Source organism: Vanessa atalanta, chromosome 7, assembly GCF_905147765.1.
Source record: "Vanessa atalanta chromosome 7, ilVanAtal1.2, whole genome shotgun sequence".
NCBI lineage: Eukaryota > Metazoa > Arthropoda > Insecta > Lepidoptera > Nymphalidae > Vanessa > Vanessa atalanta.
In genome coordinates, this window is record NC_061877.1 from 7,627,617 (window position 1) to 7,648,288 (window position 20,672).

General features: G+C 34.7%; 1 protein-coding gene and 1 long non-coding RNA gene across 3 annotated transcripts in view; one reads left to right on the forward strand and one right to left on the reverse strand.

Moving 5' to 3' along the window:
• The window catches only part of LOC125065402 (vacuolar protein sorting-associated protein 13), a 30,804-nt gene that overhangs the window by 9,505 nt on the left and 627 nt on the right, over positions 1–20,672 (reverse strand). Inside the window, exons 3-43 of one of the 2 annotated variants that reach the window (XM_047672974.1) lie at positions 19,599–19,796; positions 19,298–19,521; positions 18,917–19,055; positions 18,635–18,833; positions 18,085–18,370; positions 17,593–17,707; positions 17,281–17,515; positions 16,720–16,853; positions 16,518–16,641; positions 16,288–16,440; positions 15,912–16,086; positions 15,630–15,823; positions 15,494–15,563; positions 14,875–15,025; positions 14,497–14,771; positions 14,276–14,413; positions 14,092–14,194; positions 13,754–13,986; positions 13,517–13,672; positions 12,916–13,155; positions 11,345–11,560; positions 10,762–11,031; positions 10,515–10,684; positions 10,219–10,358; positions 9,675–9,838; positions 8,946–9,095; positions 8,461–8,680; positions 7,528–7,674; positions 7,183–7,373; positions 6,915–7,052; positions 6,641–6,793; positions 6,254–6,340; positions 6,045–6,178; positions 5,856–5,964; positions 5,499–5,708; positions 4,943–5,099; positions 4,674–4,792; positions 4,185–4,409; positions 3,871–4,086; positions 2,921–2,962; positions 1,196–1,399 (exon numbers count right to left, since the gene is read on the reverse strand). In XM_047672974.1, coding sequence (XP_047528930.1) covers positions 1,196–1,399; positions 2,921–2,962; positions 3,871–4,086; positions 4,185–4,409; positions 4,674–4,792; positions 4,943–5,099; positions 5,499–5,708; positions 5,856–5,964; positions 6,045–6,178; positions 6,254–6,340; positions 6,641–6,793; positions 6,915–7,052; positions 7,183–7,373; positions 7,528–7,674; positions 8,461–8,680; positions 8,946–9,095; positions 9,675–9,838; positions 10,219–10,358; positions 10,515–10,684; positions 10,762–11,031; positions 11,345–11,560; positions 12,916–13,155; positions 13,517–13,672; positions 13,754–13,986; positions 14,092–14,194; positions 14,276–14,413; positions 14,497–14,771; positions 14,875–15,025; positions 15,494–15,563; positions 15,630–15,823; positions 15,912–16,086; positions 16,288–16,440; positions 16,518–16,641; positions 16,720–16,853; positions 17,281–17,515; positions 17,593–17,707; positions 18,085–18,370; positions 18,635–18,833; positions 18,917–19,055; positions 19,298–19,521; positions 19,599–19,796 — 7,004 coding nt within the window. The remainder of the gene's footprint in view (positions 1–1,195; positions 1,400–2,920; positions 2,963–3,870; positions 4,087–4,184; positions 4,410–4,673; positions 4,793–4,942; positions 5,100–5,498; positions 5,709–5,855; positions 5,965–6,044; positions 6,179–6,253; positions 6,341–6,640; positions 6,794–6,914; positions 7,053–7,182; positions 7,374–7,527; positions 7,675–8,460; positions 8,681–8,945; positions 9,096–9,674; positions 9,839–10,218; positions 10,359–10,514; positions 10,685–10,761; positions 11,032–11,344; positions 11,561–12,915; positions 13,156–13,516; positions 13,673–13,753; positions 13,987–14,091; positions 14,195–14,275; positions 14,414–14,496; positions 14,772–14,874; positions 15,026–15,493; positions 15,564–15,629; positions 15,824–15,911; positions 16,087–16,287; positions 16,441–16,517; positions 16,642–16,719; positions 16,854–17,280; positions 17,516–17,592; positions 17,708–18,084; positions 18,371–18,634; positions 18,834–18,916; positions 19,056–19,297; positions 19,522–19,598; positions 19,797–20,672) is intronic. The other variant, XM_047672975.1, reaches the window with a different exon arrangement.
• Positions 8,629–9,306, forward strand: LOC125065403. The gene is made up of 2 exons (XR_007119620.1): positions 8,629–8,901; positions 8,982–9,306. It is a non-coding gene; the product is annotated as an uncharacterized LOC125065403 (long non-coding RNA).

The window sequence follows — 20,672 nt, forward strand, 5'->3', positions numbered from 1 at the left end:
CAAACTATAATATATTTGTTACACTTAAGTACATAAACTAGATAAATGCGATAATTAATCACACAGTAAGAAAATCAAATCTAAAAAGTGTACGAAGGGTAACCTCTTTCCCCTAATGTCGAATTAAAAGTACAAAATTGTAAGAATAAACATAGTGAATACCTGAATATACCTGAATGTAATGTAATGTTTGCACTATCCTGCTTATTTTTTTCTCTAAATTCGAAATTTAATACAAACGTCAACTCATACCATTACTCATGTCGTTTAGTTCGTCAGGTTAATTTCTAATTATTTAAATGCTTTATTAAAATAGTGCATAGTGCTAAGAAAAAACGGTTGATATACATTCCATTGTGTATTGATGCTATACTTAGTACCTTTCATGACCAGATACCGTCAACGGCCCACCCCCCTGATTTTTGTGTAATATAAAATAATTTTAAATGAATTATTTCATAAAAATACGTAATTAAATTTTTAATAATAAAGACTTGTTTAACCAAGAAAAAGTATTTTGTCTTTAGTTTTTTGTTAGTTAAAAAAAATATTTGATTAATATTTACCTATTTTTATTTATAAAATTTATGTTCTTTACGCCCTAATTCGGTATACCTACCAACCTTAAAATATCCAGAAAATATTAATTGTTTAGTTAGACAAATGCGGTTGAAACAATAAAAATCATAATGTATATTAAGCATCTTAATGCACTCTGACCGCACCCTATGCTAACAAATAATTTATAATTGTGTTTGCGAGTGACAACCTTATAGCTAATACATTACTCGTAATTAAATGTATTTTAATAAATCCTACGTTATGAGCGCGCAATGAAAATTTAATTTATTCGTTGCACCTAAAACAAGCAACTAATTCTGTCCGGGGATGCGTACGATACACTGCATAATGCAACTGTATTATTGGAGAGTACCTATGTGTGTGTTCTAAATTAAATTCCCACGCTTACAAACTACGCTCTTAATTATATACCTATATGAGTGATTATATAATTATATATTATAAATATAATTTATACCCCATATCACTCATGAATAATGTAGCCCTCTACCATTAAAAAAAAAATCTATTGGATCATTATTACCTCTTATTATATATAATTATACATACAATTATACCTCCTCCTCTTTATAATATTTGTATAGATTAAGCTAAAAACAATCAGTTTACAAACCTCGTATGTTCTTCCTTCGTTTTTGCATATTATAACACCAGAACTTCCAGGTACATCTAGTGAGAATTTATCAGACCATTCTCCAAACTCCACTCGTATCGCAGCCTTCTTTTTCCCAAAAAAGTTTTTCGCCCGGAACGAAAACAATATCGGTTCCTTGTAGTCTTTCGGGTGAAAGATTACATTGCCTGTTTCATCGACGTTCTAAAATATAAAAAATAAAATAAAAGTGAAAAATTATACATATTTAAATTTTATTCCATAACCATTTAATATCATAAAGGTTTTAATATATTATTGTGCAGAAGGAATTCCATTCATTAAGGAGACCCCGACAGAAAATATATGGAATTTGCCATGGTTTTGCTTTAAAATGCCGATGTAAAATAATTACATTAAATAAACAAACAGCATTAAGTTCACGCGAAAATATTTATACGGCAGTAAAGAAAATCTTATTACATCATTATTTACAATCAATAATTATAAAATTCAACTCAGAAAGTAAGAAGTAAAGTAGGTAAATGATACCGACTTTTAGATAAGACCTTTAAATATATTTAGTGTCGGTCTTTTTCATGGACAGTCATATTAACTAGAAAGTGTTATGTGCATAAATATAATTTTTTTTTTTAAATTACTTAGTTTGTATCGTATGCAAAAATTATCAATAAATTTCAATAAAATTTAAATTCCATAGAATTTATAGTATAGTTTATACATATTAAGTGTTTTATTATTTTGCAGACAAGCATATCAACCAACGGTAAGTCAAACTTATAAAAGCAAAGCAGTATGCTTGCTGTCCCACTTAGACCAAAGTTTACATCACCAATGTGCAACCAACCAATATAAGATGTTCTGTCCCTTGTGCCTGTTAATACACTTTAAGCCGTTTAACAATAAAACAAAAGTATTGACGTTATATCGGTGGAATAACCAATGAGTAATTAATACCACCCAGAGAGGCCTCATTGCTACCACCAATATGTTTTAAGATTAAAGTATGTATGTTTATAAATTAGGTGCGAAAATTATAAAAAATAATGAAACATGCAAAACATGCGGTTACCTAATTTCATATAAATTATTAAATAAACATTTAAAAAATAAAAATACATATATTTTTAAAGTAAGGTCATAACTTCTAGAGGATTAAGTAATATTTGGTGCGATGACCACGTTATGTTCAGATATTAAATTGTTTTTCATAGTGTATGGGTGTTCGTTTTAAAACACATACCTAACATATAAGGTATATTTCTAAATAATCTAGTAATAAGCTCAATTTTGTTTGCACTCACCGGCAAACATGAAGCGCGTCTAATAAATCTACTGCAACGAGAATGTTTTATCTGTAATTTAGACATTTACATATTCTACAAATAAGCTGATACACTTTACGAATACACACTGGGGTCTACAAAAGTTTACAGTACACAATACTAAAGTTATAAGTGAAGTATGACCCTACTAACCATGCACATAAGAAATATTCTACGCATATTAGAAGTTGTTTACTAATTATATGAACTAAACGATGATGATTAAAAAAGTTAGAATGATGCGTTACAAAAATCGAAACCGTAAAACGTTTTATTTTAAAATAATTGATACGTTTCATCAATTATCACAAGCAAAATATATTATAATTAATTATAAAGTCAAAGCATGTTACAAATAAAATACTAATTGCAGATTATTTCAAACCATGTCTAAGGGTACCTTGTTGGGTGTGCTGGAATCTTTGTCTGGTTTCTTTGATTTCTGCAAGCATTAATTTATATGGCCCTTGTATTATCGGTCCCACCAAAAATGATGTAAGTATAAGTTTTAACTCCTATCTTTGGAAAACCGCTGTTTCTGGTAATTGCTATTTTTTTTATTATTCAAGTCCACCATGTATGCTTCAAAAGATATACAATTTTATGGATTTGTTCCCATTTTTCCATTGAAATTGATACAATAATTGTCCAGTGCCAATAATGTAAAAAGCTTGACTTTCAACTTAATATTCAACTTAAAAATATTTTTAGTTTGGCTATATTGAATTCTGATTATAACCGACTATTTAGGTATCATATCGCAACTGCAGTAGAAAGTTAAGTAACTATTTAGACTTCTATGTATGTTTTATAGTTTCCTTATTAATTAAATTTTAAACATAGAGGCTGGTTATACCTACGTATACATAACCTATAGTTAGTGTTACATTGGAGAAAAATTAATCGTTCATTCGTAACGTCTTTATATTTACCTTAAAAATATATTCCATCAAAGTTGTGTGCATTCTATTGTGCATCCAATGAGATCTGAATGCTAAATCAATACAGCCATGTTTTACAACAAAATTTCACGTTATTTTGTTTTTGTAGTTAACTACCATTATAAGTAAAATAATTATATTATAATCTTTAATAAAATGCTTTGTTTCTTTACAATTATTACTCATGCTCATACTATTTCATTTGACTCGTAGGTGAGAAATAAGAAAAAATTGAAAATCGTAGATTATAAAGTATAAAATTATTATTAAGTTTATTTTTATTAGATCATTAACTACTGCACTAGCAATACGTTTAGGCCTAATCAAGGATAGTACGGATAGGACAGATTAGTACCGCTATTGTTACGTAAGTTTCGTACTAAATGAAGAGAGGGTAGTATTTACGTACTCGGTAGCAGAGAGTGAAGCCGGTCTTGTTGAGCATCCAGAAGGGGCAGTAGAGCGACAGCATCTGCGTGCCCTCCAGGTCCGCGCTGTGCACGCCCAGCTCCAGCGTCATGACGGACGGGCTGTCGTGCGACTCGAACGACCACACCGACAGCTCCGTGTCCTCGTCGGGCAGGTTCTTGGTGCATACCCAGCACTTGTCCAGGTAGCTTTGAATCTGTTGGTGTAAATAGTAAATACGTAAAGGATACACGATGCAGTCGATTTTAAGCATTAAGGAGATTCTCAAAGCACAGGTTTTTTTGGCTGACTGACCATAATGACAACCGAAGCTCGATTAGGTGCCAAATGTGATAAATGGAACATCTCGCCGGGACTGAAGAGCTGCGTCCGTCGCAGGCCTAGTTGTGACACCAACACAGGCACAGGTAGACAGTTTTGCAACTTGACTGCAGGTTTTAGGACGATGTCGTAACATGAAGATGCGAAAGTGTGTCGGTTAGAGTGCTCGAAGAATACTTGCTCCATAGTTCCTACAGCCTGCAAGCATAAAATCATAGGAACAACGATAAAGATACAAACACGACTGCATACGTAAATCAATGCAAAGCTTATATAAATTTATTTATTCGTTCATATATTTTTGAAAATAAGCTTATTTAGTGTTAAATTATGTGTGTAACACTCAAGCAACAATTTTTTTTAAATTAATTAATTTAAAAATACTTATCAATTTAACATTCGTATATAAAAATTTCAAAACATGAATATATATTTTAATATTTAAAATAATAAAAAAAATACCCGTAAGTAGAATTTTTCTCCACTGTTTTTATCTTTAGAATCACATTGTAACAATTTCGATAATTTGACTTCCTGCTGTAGTTCGCGCCATATAAACGGCGACACCGACACCGTGAACCCTGGAATATAAGTTAAAATTATATCTCAATAATAAAGATATTTTGTTCACATTAGGTTGTGAGACAACACGATGAATGCAAGCTTTGTTGGTAATATGGTATGGTTCGTGACTCGAGCAGCCGGACGGAAACACGCGCGAGCGCGAGCACCTTCGACGGAGAAGAAGATCTCAGCCGTGGGCGTGTGCACGGCCTGCAGCGGCAGGCGCAGCGTGTCGCCGGGGCACACGTCGCCCAGCAGCCGCACCTCGTTGCCGCTCAGCGTCATGTAGTACACCGACACGTTCACCGACAGCGTGTTCATTACCTGCGCGAATGCCGATATTTATAATCATCACTTCAGAATTCAGATATCGTTTTAAGCCAAAGAAACAAAAATGTATGTTGTATCTATAGTATTACTAACAGTTGGTCAAACTTTTATAAAAATTAATCCTTTTGTCGAAAATACGAGGGCATCTGTTTCTGCAAATTCTAGACGCAAAGACAGAAGTTTACCTATACGACTGACTAAAATGGATTTAGTAGGCTGTCAAAAAAATCTAAAACAAGAAATGCCGAGAATATAAGTTGTGTATTATTTTGATGATCATACATTGCGTATCATTAAGATTTTTAATTTAATTTGAATTAAAAATAATCCAAGCGACCTGTACTACAATAAAGACTAATGGGCATTATTACGGATTGTGGGAATATAACGTACCTGCACGATACTGCGCAAGTAGATGTGCAGCGCGGCGTCGTGCATGACGACGTCGGAGATGAGCCCGCGCGGCTCGACGGCGGCGGCGTGCGGCGCGGCGGGCGACGCGGCCACGGGCGTGCGCTCGCCCGTGTGGCGCCGGCCCAGCGCGAAGTAGCGCTTGTCGGCGCGCTCCACGGGGATCACGATCTCCTCGCTCATCTCCACGATCTGCTCGAAATTACAAAACATGGGTCCACCGATTTATAAGAATTGAAATATTATATTTAAAGGAAGAGACGTGTGACGATAATAGAGACGACGTGTCTCTGGTATCGACACACGTCTCAGTTGTTCATTTTATTCTGTATGACTGACCTTAACGTTCAGTTTAAGAGGAGGAGGTGGCTCATTAAGCTTCATAACATTAAGCCCGCCGTGTTTAAGTTGAAGAGGAACACAAGCACCGGGCTCCAATACGACTTCCCTGTTGACGACAATAAGTGAGAATTCATATAATAGTACATCAGTATTTATTTAGATGAGATAGATTATGCGATGTTATACCTGTAATCGGAGACAGTATATTCTTCGGTAAGAAAAACGGAGAAATCGTCGTTGTTTTGTAGAGACAGTTTAGCTGTTAGTCCCGTGCAGTTGTGTAACACGTAAGGAGCACCCAAATATTTTTTAGTTGACTCCTGTTAAACAAAAAACGTATATAAAATATTTATATATAAAACAGCTATAAGTAGTTAAAGCAAAAAAAAACTTACATTCTCTCCAATCTTAGCCTTAGCAATAATCGACGTGTCAGTTTCCCCCATGGCAGCAGAGAAAGAGTTACCCAATTGTGTTAACACCTGAAAAAGAAATATTACTTTGTGAATTTGCAATTATATTTGCTAAATTTTAAAGTATACTGCTACTACTAATAATAATAATAGATGTAATGTATTATAAATTGGAACGAGTAACGCGAGTGATTTAGGAAAGTTGAGTGTGTAACAATATCAAAAACTATAAGTCAATGATTTTAAATAAATACATCACACAATATTATCATATTGCACAAAAATATGAATATAATTGTTTGTTTGATGTGATGCATCATAGTCGTCGCTCAGTCTACTCTCAACTTGTAACATGGTGGAAGGCCGTACCTCCATGCCGCTCCTGGTGATGGTGATCTCCAGCGGCTCGCTACTGGACACGGTGACGCTCTTGCTGGCTTGTCGCTGCGCCACGGCCTGGATGTTGGCGGCCTCGTCCGTCGTGTCGATGGCCTGCGCGCTCTCTTGCGGGCGCATCACCACCTGCGGAGCGGGTATTGGAGTAACATGTCTTTAATATTATTTGTTTAAAATATGTTTTGTTATGAACATAATATTGTTACGAGAGTTCTCTTCATTGATTAAATCGATAAAAAATAATCACCTCCATTTTGAGCTCCCAGGGAACGTGTTTGTATTGCGAGTCTTTGAGTATCTCGACGGGCTCTATGAGCGGTTCCCACATTGCGCGTCCGATGTTGTAGTACGACACTTGCATCGCCCACGTCGACTCCATGTAGAACTAAGTATCACATTTATTAAAAGTATTTCGTTAATAAAATCAACGTAATAATCTTGTAATGGTACATTTTTCTTCTCTTTTATTTCTTATTTCTATTATGCAACTTATAATATTAATTTTGAGTACTTACATCAGAGCTCCAGTCCTTAACTTGGCCGGTAAGTGAGGCTTGCAATACAAGTACAGGTATGGTCTCATTGCCGATTTCCATTTCCAAGGCCACGACGATAGAGGGGCTGGACATGAGGCATATTTCACCGACTGGTGCTTTCACCACTTCTTCCGTGTCTTCTTCCACATCGATAGCTTCTATACCTTCCTCTGTATGAAAAAGTTGCTATTATAGCTGTTATTTGAAGTATTAGTTTAACATTTTGTCAGTGTATAGAAAATCAATCATATAGTAATAATAAATAATATGATTAAATTATTAACTAATAATAATGAAATAGGTCTACACATGCGTTTTTCATACCTGTTTTTAGGAACCAATATGAACTTGGTTTAAAAGGTTGAATTTCCCAAAGTTTGTCATAGAATATTGGTTTGTTTTCCAATTCGACGTTATCTTCTTCACGACTGGTAACCGTCGCCAGCGCACGGTTGAGCAAAGCTATGATCTCTGTTTATAAAAAAAAATAACATTAAAGCACCTTGTCGCAATTACTAGCAAATCATACCAATATTAAACACTCAAGTTTGATTGAGTTGTTTATTTTTGTTTCACGCAAAAACTATAATTGATAAGATTGATATGAAAGTGCCTTTCATATTATGACAGTGTATATTTTTTCGATGGACATGTTGCATATTTTTAGAGGTATATACTTTTATATAATTTTTTATAAAAAATATTAAATACTTTCAAAGTTACACAAAAAGTCGTATAAAAGATTTGTAGCTCTTTAGCTTCAAAATGCTCATCGAACATCAACAACTTAGGCACATAACTTATATGTATACTTGAGCTTCTGAATAAAAAATGTAACCAATATGTTGAAATACTAATTAGTGGCTCCGCTTCATATACAACATTAATAATAATGTTTAACAAGTAAACCAACGATAATAAATATAAACAAACCTAGCAAATAAAAAATTTCATAACCACGTTGGTATTTCTATTTATAGTTTCAGAGATAAAATCAAAACATACTTTATTCAAGTATGCTCTTACAGGTACTTATGAATCGACATTTTACAAGGTTAGCTTTTATATGAAGGTATCAATATTAAATGATGTCTAAATAGATGCATTAAAAAGACGCGGTAAGATGGACGTATCAGTTCGGACAGATAGATAGGCGGGCTCGAAATAGATTGAAATGTAATATTTATTATATCTTATATATCGCAATCGTGCCATATTTAAACGGCAGTGGGGAGGGGATACCAAGGGCAGGGCTACCTGGCGACACGGTGATCTTGATGTCGGTGAGCGCGATGTCGAGATGCATGCCCTGTCCGGGCGGCTGCGCCAGCGCCAGCGACAGCGTGGCGGGCGCCAGCAGCCAACGCGGCGCGGCGGGCGGCGCTCCCAGGCGCCGCGCCACCACCTGCAGGCCCGACACGCCGCCCTCCGCCACCATGCGCTCCTCCGTCTTGCGCAGCTTGAAGCGCGCCTCCATCTGCCGAAATGTCCGCGAAATCATGTACCATCGCAATTTATAACTGTGTTCAAATATATAAACTTATTATTTAAGGAAAAAAAAAACTTTTGGACGTTAACTTTCAGGAGTTGAGTAACTTTTGAACATTATTGTGTTTCAATTGTCCTATTATCCATATAACTGCCGCTAATTAGATTCAGGAGCTTACAGTATATAACGACTAAAAGCTGTATTAAACTGTACGTAAATAACTGTAAATTATATTCTTATATACTATACTTACGTTAAGTACCAGTGCATCACACTCCTTCTGTTCCAGAGACTCGACCAATATGATATCCGGCTGTTCGATCTTAATGTTGACAGTCATCATGGAAAGCTTCTGCGGCTGCTCTGTTAAAGACGGTGCTGATACGACGGACACTTTTTTCTTCTGAAGATTTAATAAATATTGAAGTTATACTTCTTTTGGAGCATTGTGGTAATGGTAGTGATTTTTAATTTTTATGATGAACGCACAGTATGACTAAAAGCTACATCATGCAGTTATTTGAGACAGTGAAGTAACAAGTCGTTCGAAATACACATTTACATTGTATCTTATTTTAAAATGTTTATTTTATTACAAATTAAGAATATTTAAATTTGTGTGTAAGCCTTATTATCTTATTAATAGTAGTGGTAAAAAAAAAGAAAAAAAATACATTTATCATAATAATATTAAATCGCAATTAATTATTTGCATACTAATAAAATCTATTATCACGCGCGTACATGTACAATTGTACACGCACCTTTTTTCTAGACAACATTGTTTGGTACATAACTAAATTATTATTTTAAAGTAGTTTTCAAATGATTATTCATTGATAGTTTTACCTTGAAATGTTTTAAGACAATGAATAATTAAATAACACTATCTTATTCCTTTGGGATATTAAATCAATTATAACAAAAAGAAAAACAGTCTCTAACTGACCAACAATTAAAAGTATTATTTTTGTGTACTCACTGTTATAGCTTCTGCAGATTTTTCGGTTTGTGACTTAACAACTTTTATTTCCTCCTTAGGTTTATCTGGAGTATCGTCACTCAATCCAGTTGTCATAAATTCAGCGATTTTGTTTAGGAAATCAACAGCTAAGATTAGATTGAAACTGAATATTCTCATATCGACTGAAATAAAAATAAGATTGTTTTTTTAAATAGAATGAAAATAATACTAAAATATTTTTCAATAAAAAAAGTCTAGTAGCCTGTAAAAGTGCCACTGCTAAGCCATGAACATTCAAAGCGAGATATGAAATAAATTGCATAAATCAACTTAAAATTAGAATATAGTACATTAAGTGAGCAAAGGCGGTCTTATTGCTTCCAGCGAGTATATTATTTTTATTACTAATATTCTAATTTTATGCAATGTAAAATAAAAAATAAAAAAACTTCCATATTAATTAGTTACGTAAAATAAATCTATAGTTTTCGATTGATGCACAAAGTGCGAACCATCGAACCTTTAAAAAATCTCATTTTATTTAAAATAATGATCAACTAACTGAATGTGTCGCCATTCTTCAGGGTGTAAGTAATATCAATCATGCTGCGTATTTTGTCGTGCGTTTCCATAATTGCGACTGAATTTTCGTCAGATTGACTGAGTTTGGTTTCTTGTTTGTCGCGACGTCTTTCTAAATACCTAGTTATAAAAAAGGCTCATATTAATATATTAAAAAAACATTTTAAATATTTTACTATTCGTTTTATTAATATGATAAACATTTTGCTACTAATTGGAGTAGTAGTCTGATTGAAAAAAACCCATGTTTCTAAACCTGATACATATGTCGATTACCTTGTTATTTTAGCCCCCCTTCCGGGCCTGGTGTCATCTAAAGTGCAGTCAACTAGTAGAACAGATGTATGCATCGAACTGTCAGAGAACATTCGACCCTTGACCGACAGTAAGGCCAAACAAAAGCGGGCTAATTCCACATCCTTAACAAACATCGAATCTTCGGATGACTAGAATCAATAAAATTAGTTCAGTTTAATGTGCTGTGGCGAGTAAACAACGAATTAATAAAATAAATATAACTTACTCCATGTGTATTCATGAGATCGATGACAAAACTGTCCATGGTGAAAGAGAACTTTATCGTAGTTCTTGGCATTTTCGTCTCAGTTGGGGTGACGACTGCTGTGGTCGACTTCATTTGGACTTTACTTGTTTGACTCTTAAATGTGGTTTTAGAAATCGTTTTTGAAACAGATGGTTGGGGTTTTATTTCTTCCGTTTTTGCTTGACCTTCTTGAAGGTTTTGATTAAGAATTTTCATGATGCTCTTGTAGTCGCTGTGGCCTACTGTTATCTAATGAAGAAAATTTGAAACATTATTAGAATATTTTATTGAATGACTTATTTTTATCACAATAACGAAATGATTATATAATATAGTCATCTATTAGAAAATATAGTACACAAGTGAGTATTTGTATCGGACACAAACAATACAGGCGCAGGTCCAAACACTGTCTGCCTACCTGACCCGATTGGATCCGAGGATCGAACTGAAGATTTTGGGATCTTCCTACCTCATACTAACGAAAAAAGGTCAGTATAGTAATCAGAGACTACATATTTAATTAAAATCATTTAGAAGTTTTTCATATAAATATACTTACAGCGATAGTTTTCATTCTTCCCGATATGTCTAAATCAGGAAGCGCCTCATACCACGAGGAGAGACTTCTCTTTACGAAAAGTTTGAAGCTCGTTGGTCGCAAAAGCTTACGCTCATACAATATTTCTTGATAGTCTTCTTTTAACATCACACATGATACTTTCATATCTTCCAAGTCGAGCATCAGTTCGTCTACTGTAACTTTATTGCTGACGTCCTGTTTAATGTAAATAATAAATATTGATGTTTAATATGTATTCAAATGAAAATGAAAAATCATTAGGTATATATTTATGGTTACATCTCTACATAAACATTTGTCATGCAATTTAATATGTGCTACGAGGACGCTAAATACGAGTATTTAGCGTCCTCGTAGCACGTACACTGTGTATCTTATCTGAGTTTACTTGGGTTTGTTCATAAACAATCTCAGTTAGTCTTAACTTGTGGTTTCTACAGTTAAGTGTCTTAAAATGGAAAAAACACGCGAAGTTATCAGTTAAGTGTTCTGCCATTGTTGTTTTAGATAACGAAGGCAAGTCCGAATTTGAAATTGACTAAGGTAAATCGCCGACTGAGAGATGCGAAGTTGTATGGTCGCGTCGCCGTTGGAAAACCTCTGGGCCACAAAACAAGAAAAAACGAATGCAGTGGGCTCTTTCCCACCGAGTTTGGACTAAAGAAGATTTTAAAAATGTTCTTTGGACCGATGAATCAGGTTTGAACTTCAAAACGAAGAATTTACGTTCGACGCAGTGCTCAAGAAAATATGATGCCAGACTGCGTAGTCCCAACAATCAAGCATGGTGGTGGCTCAATTATGGGTTGGGGTTGCTTCTCTAGCTAGGAACTGGATATTTGATCAAAATTGAAGGAATTTTGAAAAAGGAACTGTCCAAAAACATTTTAGAACAAGATGCCCTTCCTTCTGGGTTACAATTAATTGAAGACGAATTCATTTTCCAGCAAGATTGTACAGAGGATATATAGAAGAGAAAGAGGCACAAGAGGTGTTAAAAAACATGGTTTGGCTTCCTCAGTGTAAAGGAGGATTTTTTGATGAAAAATCGGTTTAGCTAACCTTAGCTGTAGCCTTTTTTAAAATGGGCTAATAATATTTCTTTATGCTTTTAAAGTATATTGTTTGTCCATTAGTATTTTATTAGATAATCAAACAGGTTAATTAAACATTTAATATTTTACTGGAGTTAAACCTTATTTTCCTACTTTAATTAAGGTTAATTCCCTAAACTTTGGCCTGCAGGGCCATATTATTTACATATTTTACTAATATTTTTATAGTAATAATTAAATTGATTATTGTGTTATATATCCATTCGATTATTATAGATAAATAACAATAACAAAACTAGTTTTTACTCGCGGCTTCGATCACGGGTAAAGGCAGGGTGGGGTGTTTGCAGGTGTCAGGTGTAAAGTCAACTTCGTTCAGATGCGTTCAGACTTTCTGGCGTGATTAGGGAACAAACATTCACCCAACCAAAAAATCGCATAATGCTACATCACTAGTCCCGGCCACCGTGGCCCTAACAGCGTGATTCGACTGACCGCGACGGGCAGGTCCACGAACTGGTTGCTGAGGTTCATGCGGCCCAGGTCGAGCAGCAGCGCACTGCGACTGGCCGAGTTCTCGGGCACGAGGATGATGGGCGCGGCGAGGCGCACGCGCAGCGCCAGCTTGGTGGAGTTGACGTACGCGCTCTGCACGTTGGCGCGCGCCGCGTCCGCCGCCTGCGACGACGCCGACAGCAGCGCCTCTTGCGCCGCTTGGAAGTTGTTCAGGAACTCCTGCACGCACACGCGCCCGGCCCGTCAGATTTACGCAGGGATCATTTTTATTTTATTTAGCGCTATCTGCCTCCCATCGCCTTATGTGATGATTGGCATTGTTTCCATCAACATTATTTGCACTATTGTAAACATACAGTGACCAAACCGTATTCTAGTATTATTTTTTAATAAAAACAGATTAAAAACTGTTTCAAAATCGGTTAACTGTCAAAGAAAAAAAAACATAAAGTATAATATTTTCAAACGCGAACGTCTCACTCAATTTAACTTATTTTAGGCTTGTTGTAAAACGTTTATTTTTCGAATTATTTTAATTATGCTTATTATTACTTAGGTATCAACGAGGATTCGCACTCACCAGCATCGAGGAGACGAACCAGTTTAGGAACACAATGCGCAGACAGTTAATCTGAGCATCGATCGACATGTTCACGTCGCTGACGCTCGGGTGTTGATCGATATTGTATATTACGATTTGTACGTTTATGACGTCACCGCCGAGAACTTTAAGTATCTGAAATTATATTTAATAATTAAATTAAACTTGAATCTTATTAAATAAATATCAATAAGTATTGTTCTCATAATCCATTACCTCCTTGTGTACAGTTGCAGGGTTCAAATCTTCGACTTTGATGGACGTAATTGCACAATCAACTTGCGTGTACGAACTCTTCAGTATGAGCCCGGCGGCGGCTCCTTGAAGCTTCATTATAGATAATGGTCGAGTGTCCGTCGCGAAGCCAATCTCTACGGCTCCGATTTTAACATTTACTTTCAATTGAATGCTTTCCACTTGCTTGCGACGCGACGGTTTCGCTACGTTTACTGAAATCACCAAAATGTATTCCATAATAAATTTTGTTTTTTTTTTAATCATTTTTTTAATGATTAATTAATTCATTTTGAAATACAGATTCAAAAAATACTTGCCTTTCAACTTTGCAACTGATAATTCCTCATCTTCCATTATTGTTTCTAATGGTCCAGCATACGCGTATCTGTCTACAGAGCTTTGAATTGCTTGTAATCGAGTCTACAATTTATTTCAAACATTAAAATCTGTTATCATAATAAATAAATAAACTTTTGATATATTACACCCATGAAAGTTTACCTGATACTCGTTCACAATTACCAAGATCTCCTGAAGACCTTGAAGGTGTAGTAAAACTTTTAAAGTTTTAAAATCGAGCTCAATCATTTGCTCAACAGAACCATAATGGCTTCTGAATTCCGGACATTTCTTATCCACCTAGAAAATAATGAAATCATTACTTTTCGTATTATTACGACTACATAAAATTATAAAAAATAAATTAAACGAATAATACTCACATTGTTATAAGTGACAGTGAATAAATACTGATTAACATTCGCTTGGTCGGTTTCGTCCCCTGTACTTAATACTTCTGGGGTTTCTATCATACTTATCGTGTTATGTCCAACTCTGTGGTGTTGCATATTAACGGAACCGAGGCGAACTGTCGCTTCAAGTGTGAATGTCTTTTGAGTAGCCTTCAGTTCAAGCAAGTTCAAGGAAAACACCAAAAATTTCTCATAAATCTCGTTAGCTTGTAATTTACTCTTTCGATTAACGCTTACTATTAATTCTGTGAAGAAACATTTTAAATGCATTTCGTTCTTAGATTTAGTCTTCGGTCTAATATAGATTAAATTTTAAACTCTAGTAGCATAATTGATACAAAATATTACCTTTCATAATAAAGAAAGCCTCAACTTCTGTTAGTTGAACAGAGTGTTCGTCCCCTTTCCGTTGTTTCGAACGCGCTGAATCTCTTTTTTGTTTCTCTACTGGATCAAGATATCTCAACAGCGACAGACTTGATGCTTTTGAGTCACTAGCCTGAAACATTTATTATTTTCATAATCCCATACTATTTCGTCTAAACGATTTACACAAAACACACATATCATTGCAGAAATAAACTATTTAACTGTTCATTACTAAGAACTACATTAAAACTACCTGATTGTTAATATTGTTGACATTTACCCACATTAAGTAGTAAAAGTATCTCTGGTATCTCTCTAACAATGATTAAATATCAAATACATAATACTACATACCTATTACCTACTCATTGAACTAATATGAAACAAATGGAGTGATGTTAAAAACTGTCTATTTTTTTTAAATAATGTAAAATTACCGCACCACCTCCTTCTTGTGTTATAAGAGTACTTTCAAGGACACGACCAGATATGGTGAATGCGAATTGGTGGCAAAATATCTTTAAAGTAATAACAATAAATCAAAAATGATTTAAGCAAATAAAATAAATCATTTATAAAATATTAATTCACATTTTACCTTAAGCTGTGTCGCTTCTTCGGATTGTGGTAGGGGCATGCTCACCAATATTTCGCATAAAGTTAGCAATCTGAAAATAAATTATTTAATAAAAAAAAAACACTAATCATAATCATACATAATAACAAAGATTTACCTATCTTCTGATACGCTAATCGCAATTTTTTCCAATTCACCCATAACTTTAATTTTTGGCAGTCTGGGATCATCTGTTATCAAGCATTTGTGGATCTGTATGAGTAGGTTTGTGGGTTGCAGCAAATGCAGGTGTGTCGCCTCATTAGAGGCTATAGCCGAATGCCAATCTTCAGCCGGAGATGCAACGACAATCTACAACAAAAATAGGTATTCAATAATTTCACTCATAAATGCTAACTCAAGCCTCTGGTTCACACCGAATTAGATTTTTCTGTCTAACCTGCATCTCGGTGAGACGCAGCGCCATGCGGTCGTAGCTGTGGCCGGCGATCTCGCGCAGGATGTCTTGCTCGGGCAGGCCGGCGCGGTGCAGCGCGTGCACGTCGAGCGGCGCGGCGCGCGGCTCCGACTTCACGCTGATGGCGCCCAGCTTCACCACGGCGCACGCCTCCGACCTGCGCGGCGACCGTCACACCACTATTGCAATCGCTCTCTTTATTTTACTAATCGTTCATCTTTTTATACGGACGATTAAACTCTACTCTTATCCCCGATATTTTACTCCGTGTTTAAATTGACCTGTCCTCTGACGATGACAGATTCCCCACTAATGTATTCGATGAAACCTCTACACTGAATTCGTCGCTTCGTCTCACCCGGTGTATATTCCTGTTTGCGGAATTATGATGAAGGATGCAGCGATGTCGATATCCAGATCGATAAACGTATGATGGTGAACTGCATACTGCATTCCCAGGGCCGACTTCTCCTTCAAATCTGACAACTTATTTTCGGCGGCCGCTTGTAAGCTGTAATAAAAATATTTATATATTTTTTAATTTATATTTTTATAATATTTTCAATTTATGAATTTGGATTTACGTACGTGGTCAAAGCCGTCGACTCAGTGGGAGGTTTGAACACGTTGACTATCTCAATGACGGTTTGTGCGTCGTAAACTATTTGAAGTGGGCGAGCCTGCACCTTCACTCGTTGATCACATGTGCCATCTAATAAATTCATATGTTATAATAAAACAATTTTGCACCCTTTATTATACGATGCAAAGAACATAATTATATGCTTACCTAGTGGGTTTGTTTCAAAAATGACATTTAACAAATTAACGCCTTTTGTGACTTCTTTCGAGGTCACCAGTTGAGGTTCAAAGTTATCTTGATATTTGCCCGTAACAGTGAATGCCCGCATCTGAACATCGACTCTGTAAAAGGATCCAGCAATAAAATCGATACAGCATCCCTTGGTTTTTTTTATATCGTATATAAAAACTTATATTTAAAATTATGTTCGAACAACTACTATATATTTTGATTTATATATGAATTAAGTATAATTATACCTCCTAGTCCTCCTACTAAGTCGCCAATCAGGAGTGAATTTTGACGAAAGCATCGGACGCTATTAAATTGTATTCGATAAAAAGAAAATATTTAGCTTAACTCTTTTAAGCTGGCCGCACTAGTGCCTAAAGTCTGTACTTTTGGCATGGGATTTCTAGTACAGCCACCCTAACATACCAAAAACCAGATTCTATAATACTTTCGACTAGTCCTTGCCGTATAAATATGCATTGCATTACTTGTAAGCTACTAGCGCCAATCAAGCGAGAGTACACCAAGGTAGCTCACCTAAGCGCGTTGGCACTGGGCCGCTGCTGCAGGTCCACGGCCACGGTCTCCAGGCAGGCGCGCAGCACCTCGGCCGAGTCGTTGACGGACAGCTGCAGGCGGTCGAGGCGGAAGTGCCCCTCCACCGCCACGTACTCGACCGGCAGGTGCAGGGGCGCCGTGTTCTCTTGGTAGTCGATGGCGCGGAACAGTTTCTCTTTCTCGTCTGCCGTCATCGCTTTTTCGAACTGTTTCACTGGAAAACAACATATTTATATATTATTTATACTACGCCGAGACGAGGTAATATCATCGCTGAAATGATCTACTTACTGATTGCAACCCCTTCGGTCAATTCTTCGTCTTTCGAGGAACTGCCGTTCCACCAACCACCGAACCACCCGCGGGATTTTTTCGCTTCTGCTTCTAGTTTACCTAATCTCTCCACCTGTGTTAGCGTTGATATTATTTATTACAATATACATTGTTTCGTAGTTTAGTGTAGGAATTTTGGTAGAAATACAAACATACATGGGTCCAAGGAAACCTAAAAATTGTCTTGTGTGTATCGCCTTAACAGCTTGCCACACCTTAATCTTTACCATGTTATGTATGTATGTACCATGTATAATTTCGTAGACGATTTAAATTGCACAATTCACAGTTCCATTTTATGTGTGCATTTAAAAAAAAATTATAAATGTAACACTTCTATGTTAAATAAAAATTTAACTTAATAATATGTACTATATAATCATTGTGTACAAGTTTTTTCTATTAAGTTGCTGAATTAATTATTTTCTTTTTAAAAGTCTTACGACTTACCTCCATTTCTATGCGTTGTCTAATCACAACCAAATTAAAAAGGTCCAATGTTTTCTCAGCCTGATCTAGCACACATTGATGCTCAGAGGCTACTTTGCCTTTACAAGTCAATTTGTTCTGGTATGCGGCGGCGTAATCTTTACAAAGTTGCCGATGGGCCACCATGTGGTTCCAATCCCAATTTTTTTTACGTCTCCTCACGTCATCTTCTATAATACATTTGTAAGCGAAATTCCACCATTCTTTATAATGTCCCTTATACAATTTTAAGTCTGGTCGATATTTTCTACAAATAAAATTGTAGTATTAATTTAATTCATTATAAGCATAAAACTTTATGGCTTTGACATAGTTCATTCATATTCCATCGAATTAGGGCAATATGACATTAATGAAGGTATAAAGCGTAACTGCTTTTGGCAACCAAAGATAAGTCATTAAACCTTTCATTTAATAACCTACTTTTGGTCAAACCAAGTTTTTACAAATATACAAACAAAATGTATGTTATTTTCTCGTATGATAACTATGGATAAATTAATTTAAATACCTGTAAGGAGCTCCTTTACTCATCCTGTCCATAGAATCTGCTAAAAGCATCATATCCTGATACTGCAACTTAGTTAAGCTGACTGATAACTGCTCCATATGCAAACTGAGTATAACCTTAGGTATGCTGAACTTAGGTACGTCTCCTTCTGGCTTAGGATTTAATTTCAATTTAGCAGTAGCATTTATTGGACCCAAAGCTGTAAAAAATAATATATCAAAATCAATAATAAATTGAGTAATAAATATCTAATTAATGTAAGGTAGAAGAAATTGACATTACCATATTTATAAAAAGATGGTTTGGATGACTTTGTCGCAATTTCTGTTTGTAGTCTTGATTTAATGTTTTCAGCACTCGCTTTTGAGTATAGTTCTGTTGCTGGATTCCAATAAATTGCCAATCCTTCTAAGTCGAGAATCTGAAGTGTAACACATTTGTTTTTATATGTAACTTAATGTATGAGTGTCATAAGGTTCAGAGTATATATTTTCTGAATGTCATATTTAATAAGTTCCTACCAAAAAATAATGACATGTATATTATTTTATAATGGCATAAACATTTTTTTATTTTTAGTTGTATTTTTTTCTATACAATACAGAGGCTTTCATTTCACATTAAAGAAATAATATTTGATCAAATAGTCCTTTAAATACATACTTTGAAAATTTTGGTTACAGCTTCCTGTATTACTGTTTGTTTCCAATTTTCATCGGTGGTATGAACAGAGAGATTATGAAGTGTAAAACCAAAGGAGAAAGGAGCTTTGGGATTAGTGATGCTATCTTCATATCTGACATGAATATCAGTTATTTTAAGCTGCACATTCTTGATAATCTGAGTCACTAGTTTCTCAACAAATGTTTCATCCAACTTATTTTCATCTGCAATTTTAATAACACATAATAGTGACATATATTTTTATATACATATATGTTTAAATTAACAGAATAACAGAAACCTTTTTCTGCTTCTTTCTTCTTGGCCTCTTCGACTCTAGCAAGTTCGGCTTGCTTGGCCGCCAGTACCATTTTTTCTTCCTTTTCGGGGTCATATTTAATTTCAGCAGTAGGATTTACAATAAGAAATAACCTTTCTATAGTTGCTTCCACTGATGCACCATATAAATTTTTCCAAGGTATTTTGAGTACAAGTTTTCCTATATAAAATATATTACATTCATAAAAATTATTAAATATTTGAAATTAACAGTTATCTGAATATAAGTTTAAAAAGGGGTTTTTTAGTTCTGATTGTAATTTCGTGTTTCATTAGACATTTTATCTTTATATGGATCTTTTATTGAATAAAAAACAGCCAATAAATGTCCTACTGCTGTTCAAAGGCCTCTCTCTCTATACTAAAATATAATAATAATCTCAATGATCTATATTATATTTAATGCAATTGTTGCTTTCCATATGTTGATAATAAAACCATGGATAAAAAATATCAATAGAATTTACTTAAAAATTAATTAATTTACTTAATTCACTGAAATAAATTTAAAACTAAAATAACAACAGAATTAAACTAGATAAGTACATTAGGTATGTATTAGAATTGGGCGAAATAATTAAATATTAACTAATAAAAAATAGGTCAAATGCAAAAGGTCAAAATATGAATAAAATAAAGTAGCCAAAACTTAATTATCACAAAATTGAGCACAATCTACAAATTGACCTCCAAAATCAACTATATGAGTCATTACCATAACCAAAGACTGATTTGAGGTCATAATGTTATTCGAACTATGTTAGTTACCTCATAATAATTAGTTGAGAGCCTATGTTGCATGCTAAATATTATAACCTTGCACTATTGTTATTGATAAACTCATAAAAAAAAACAATACCTTAACATTTTAGAAGTGTATATAATATATATTTAATAATTACTGTGATCAAGATAAAAATGTTAAATTACAAGTCCAATTTCTGATTATATGTAATAAAATATAAATAACTATATCTATATTTTATTATATTTATATTATATATTTTTATGGATTTATTAGTATGGATACGATCAA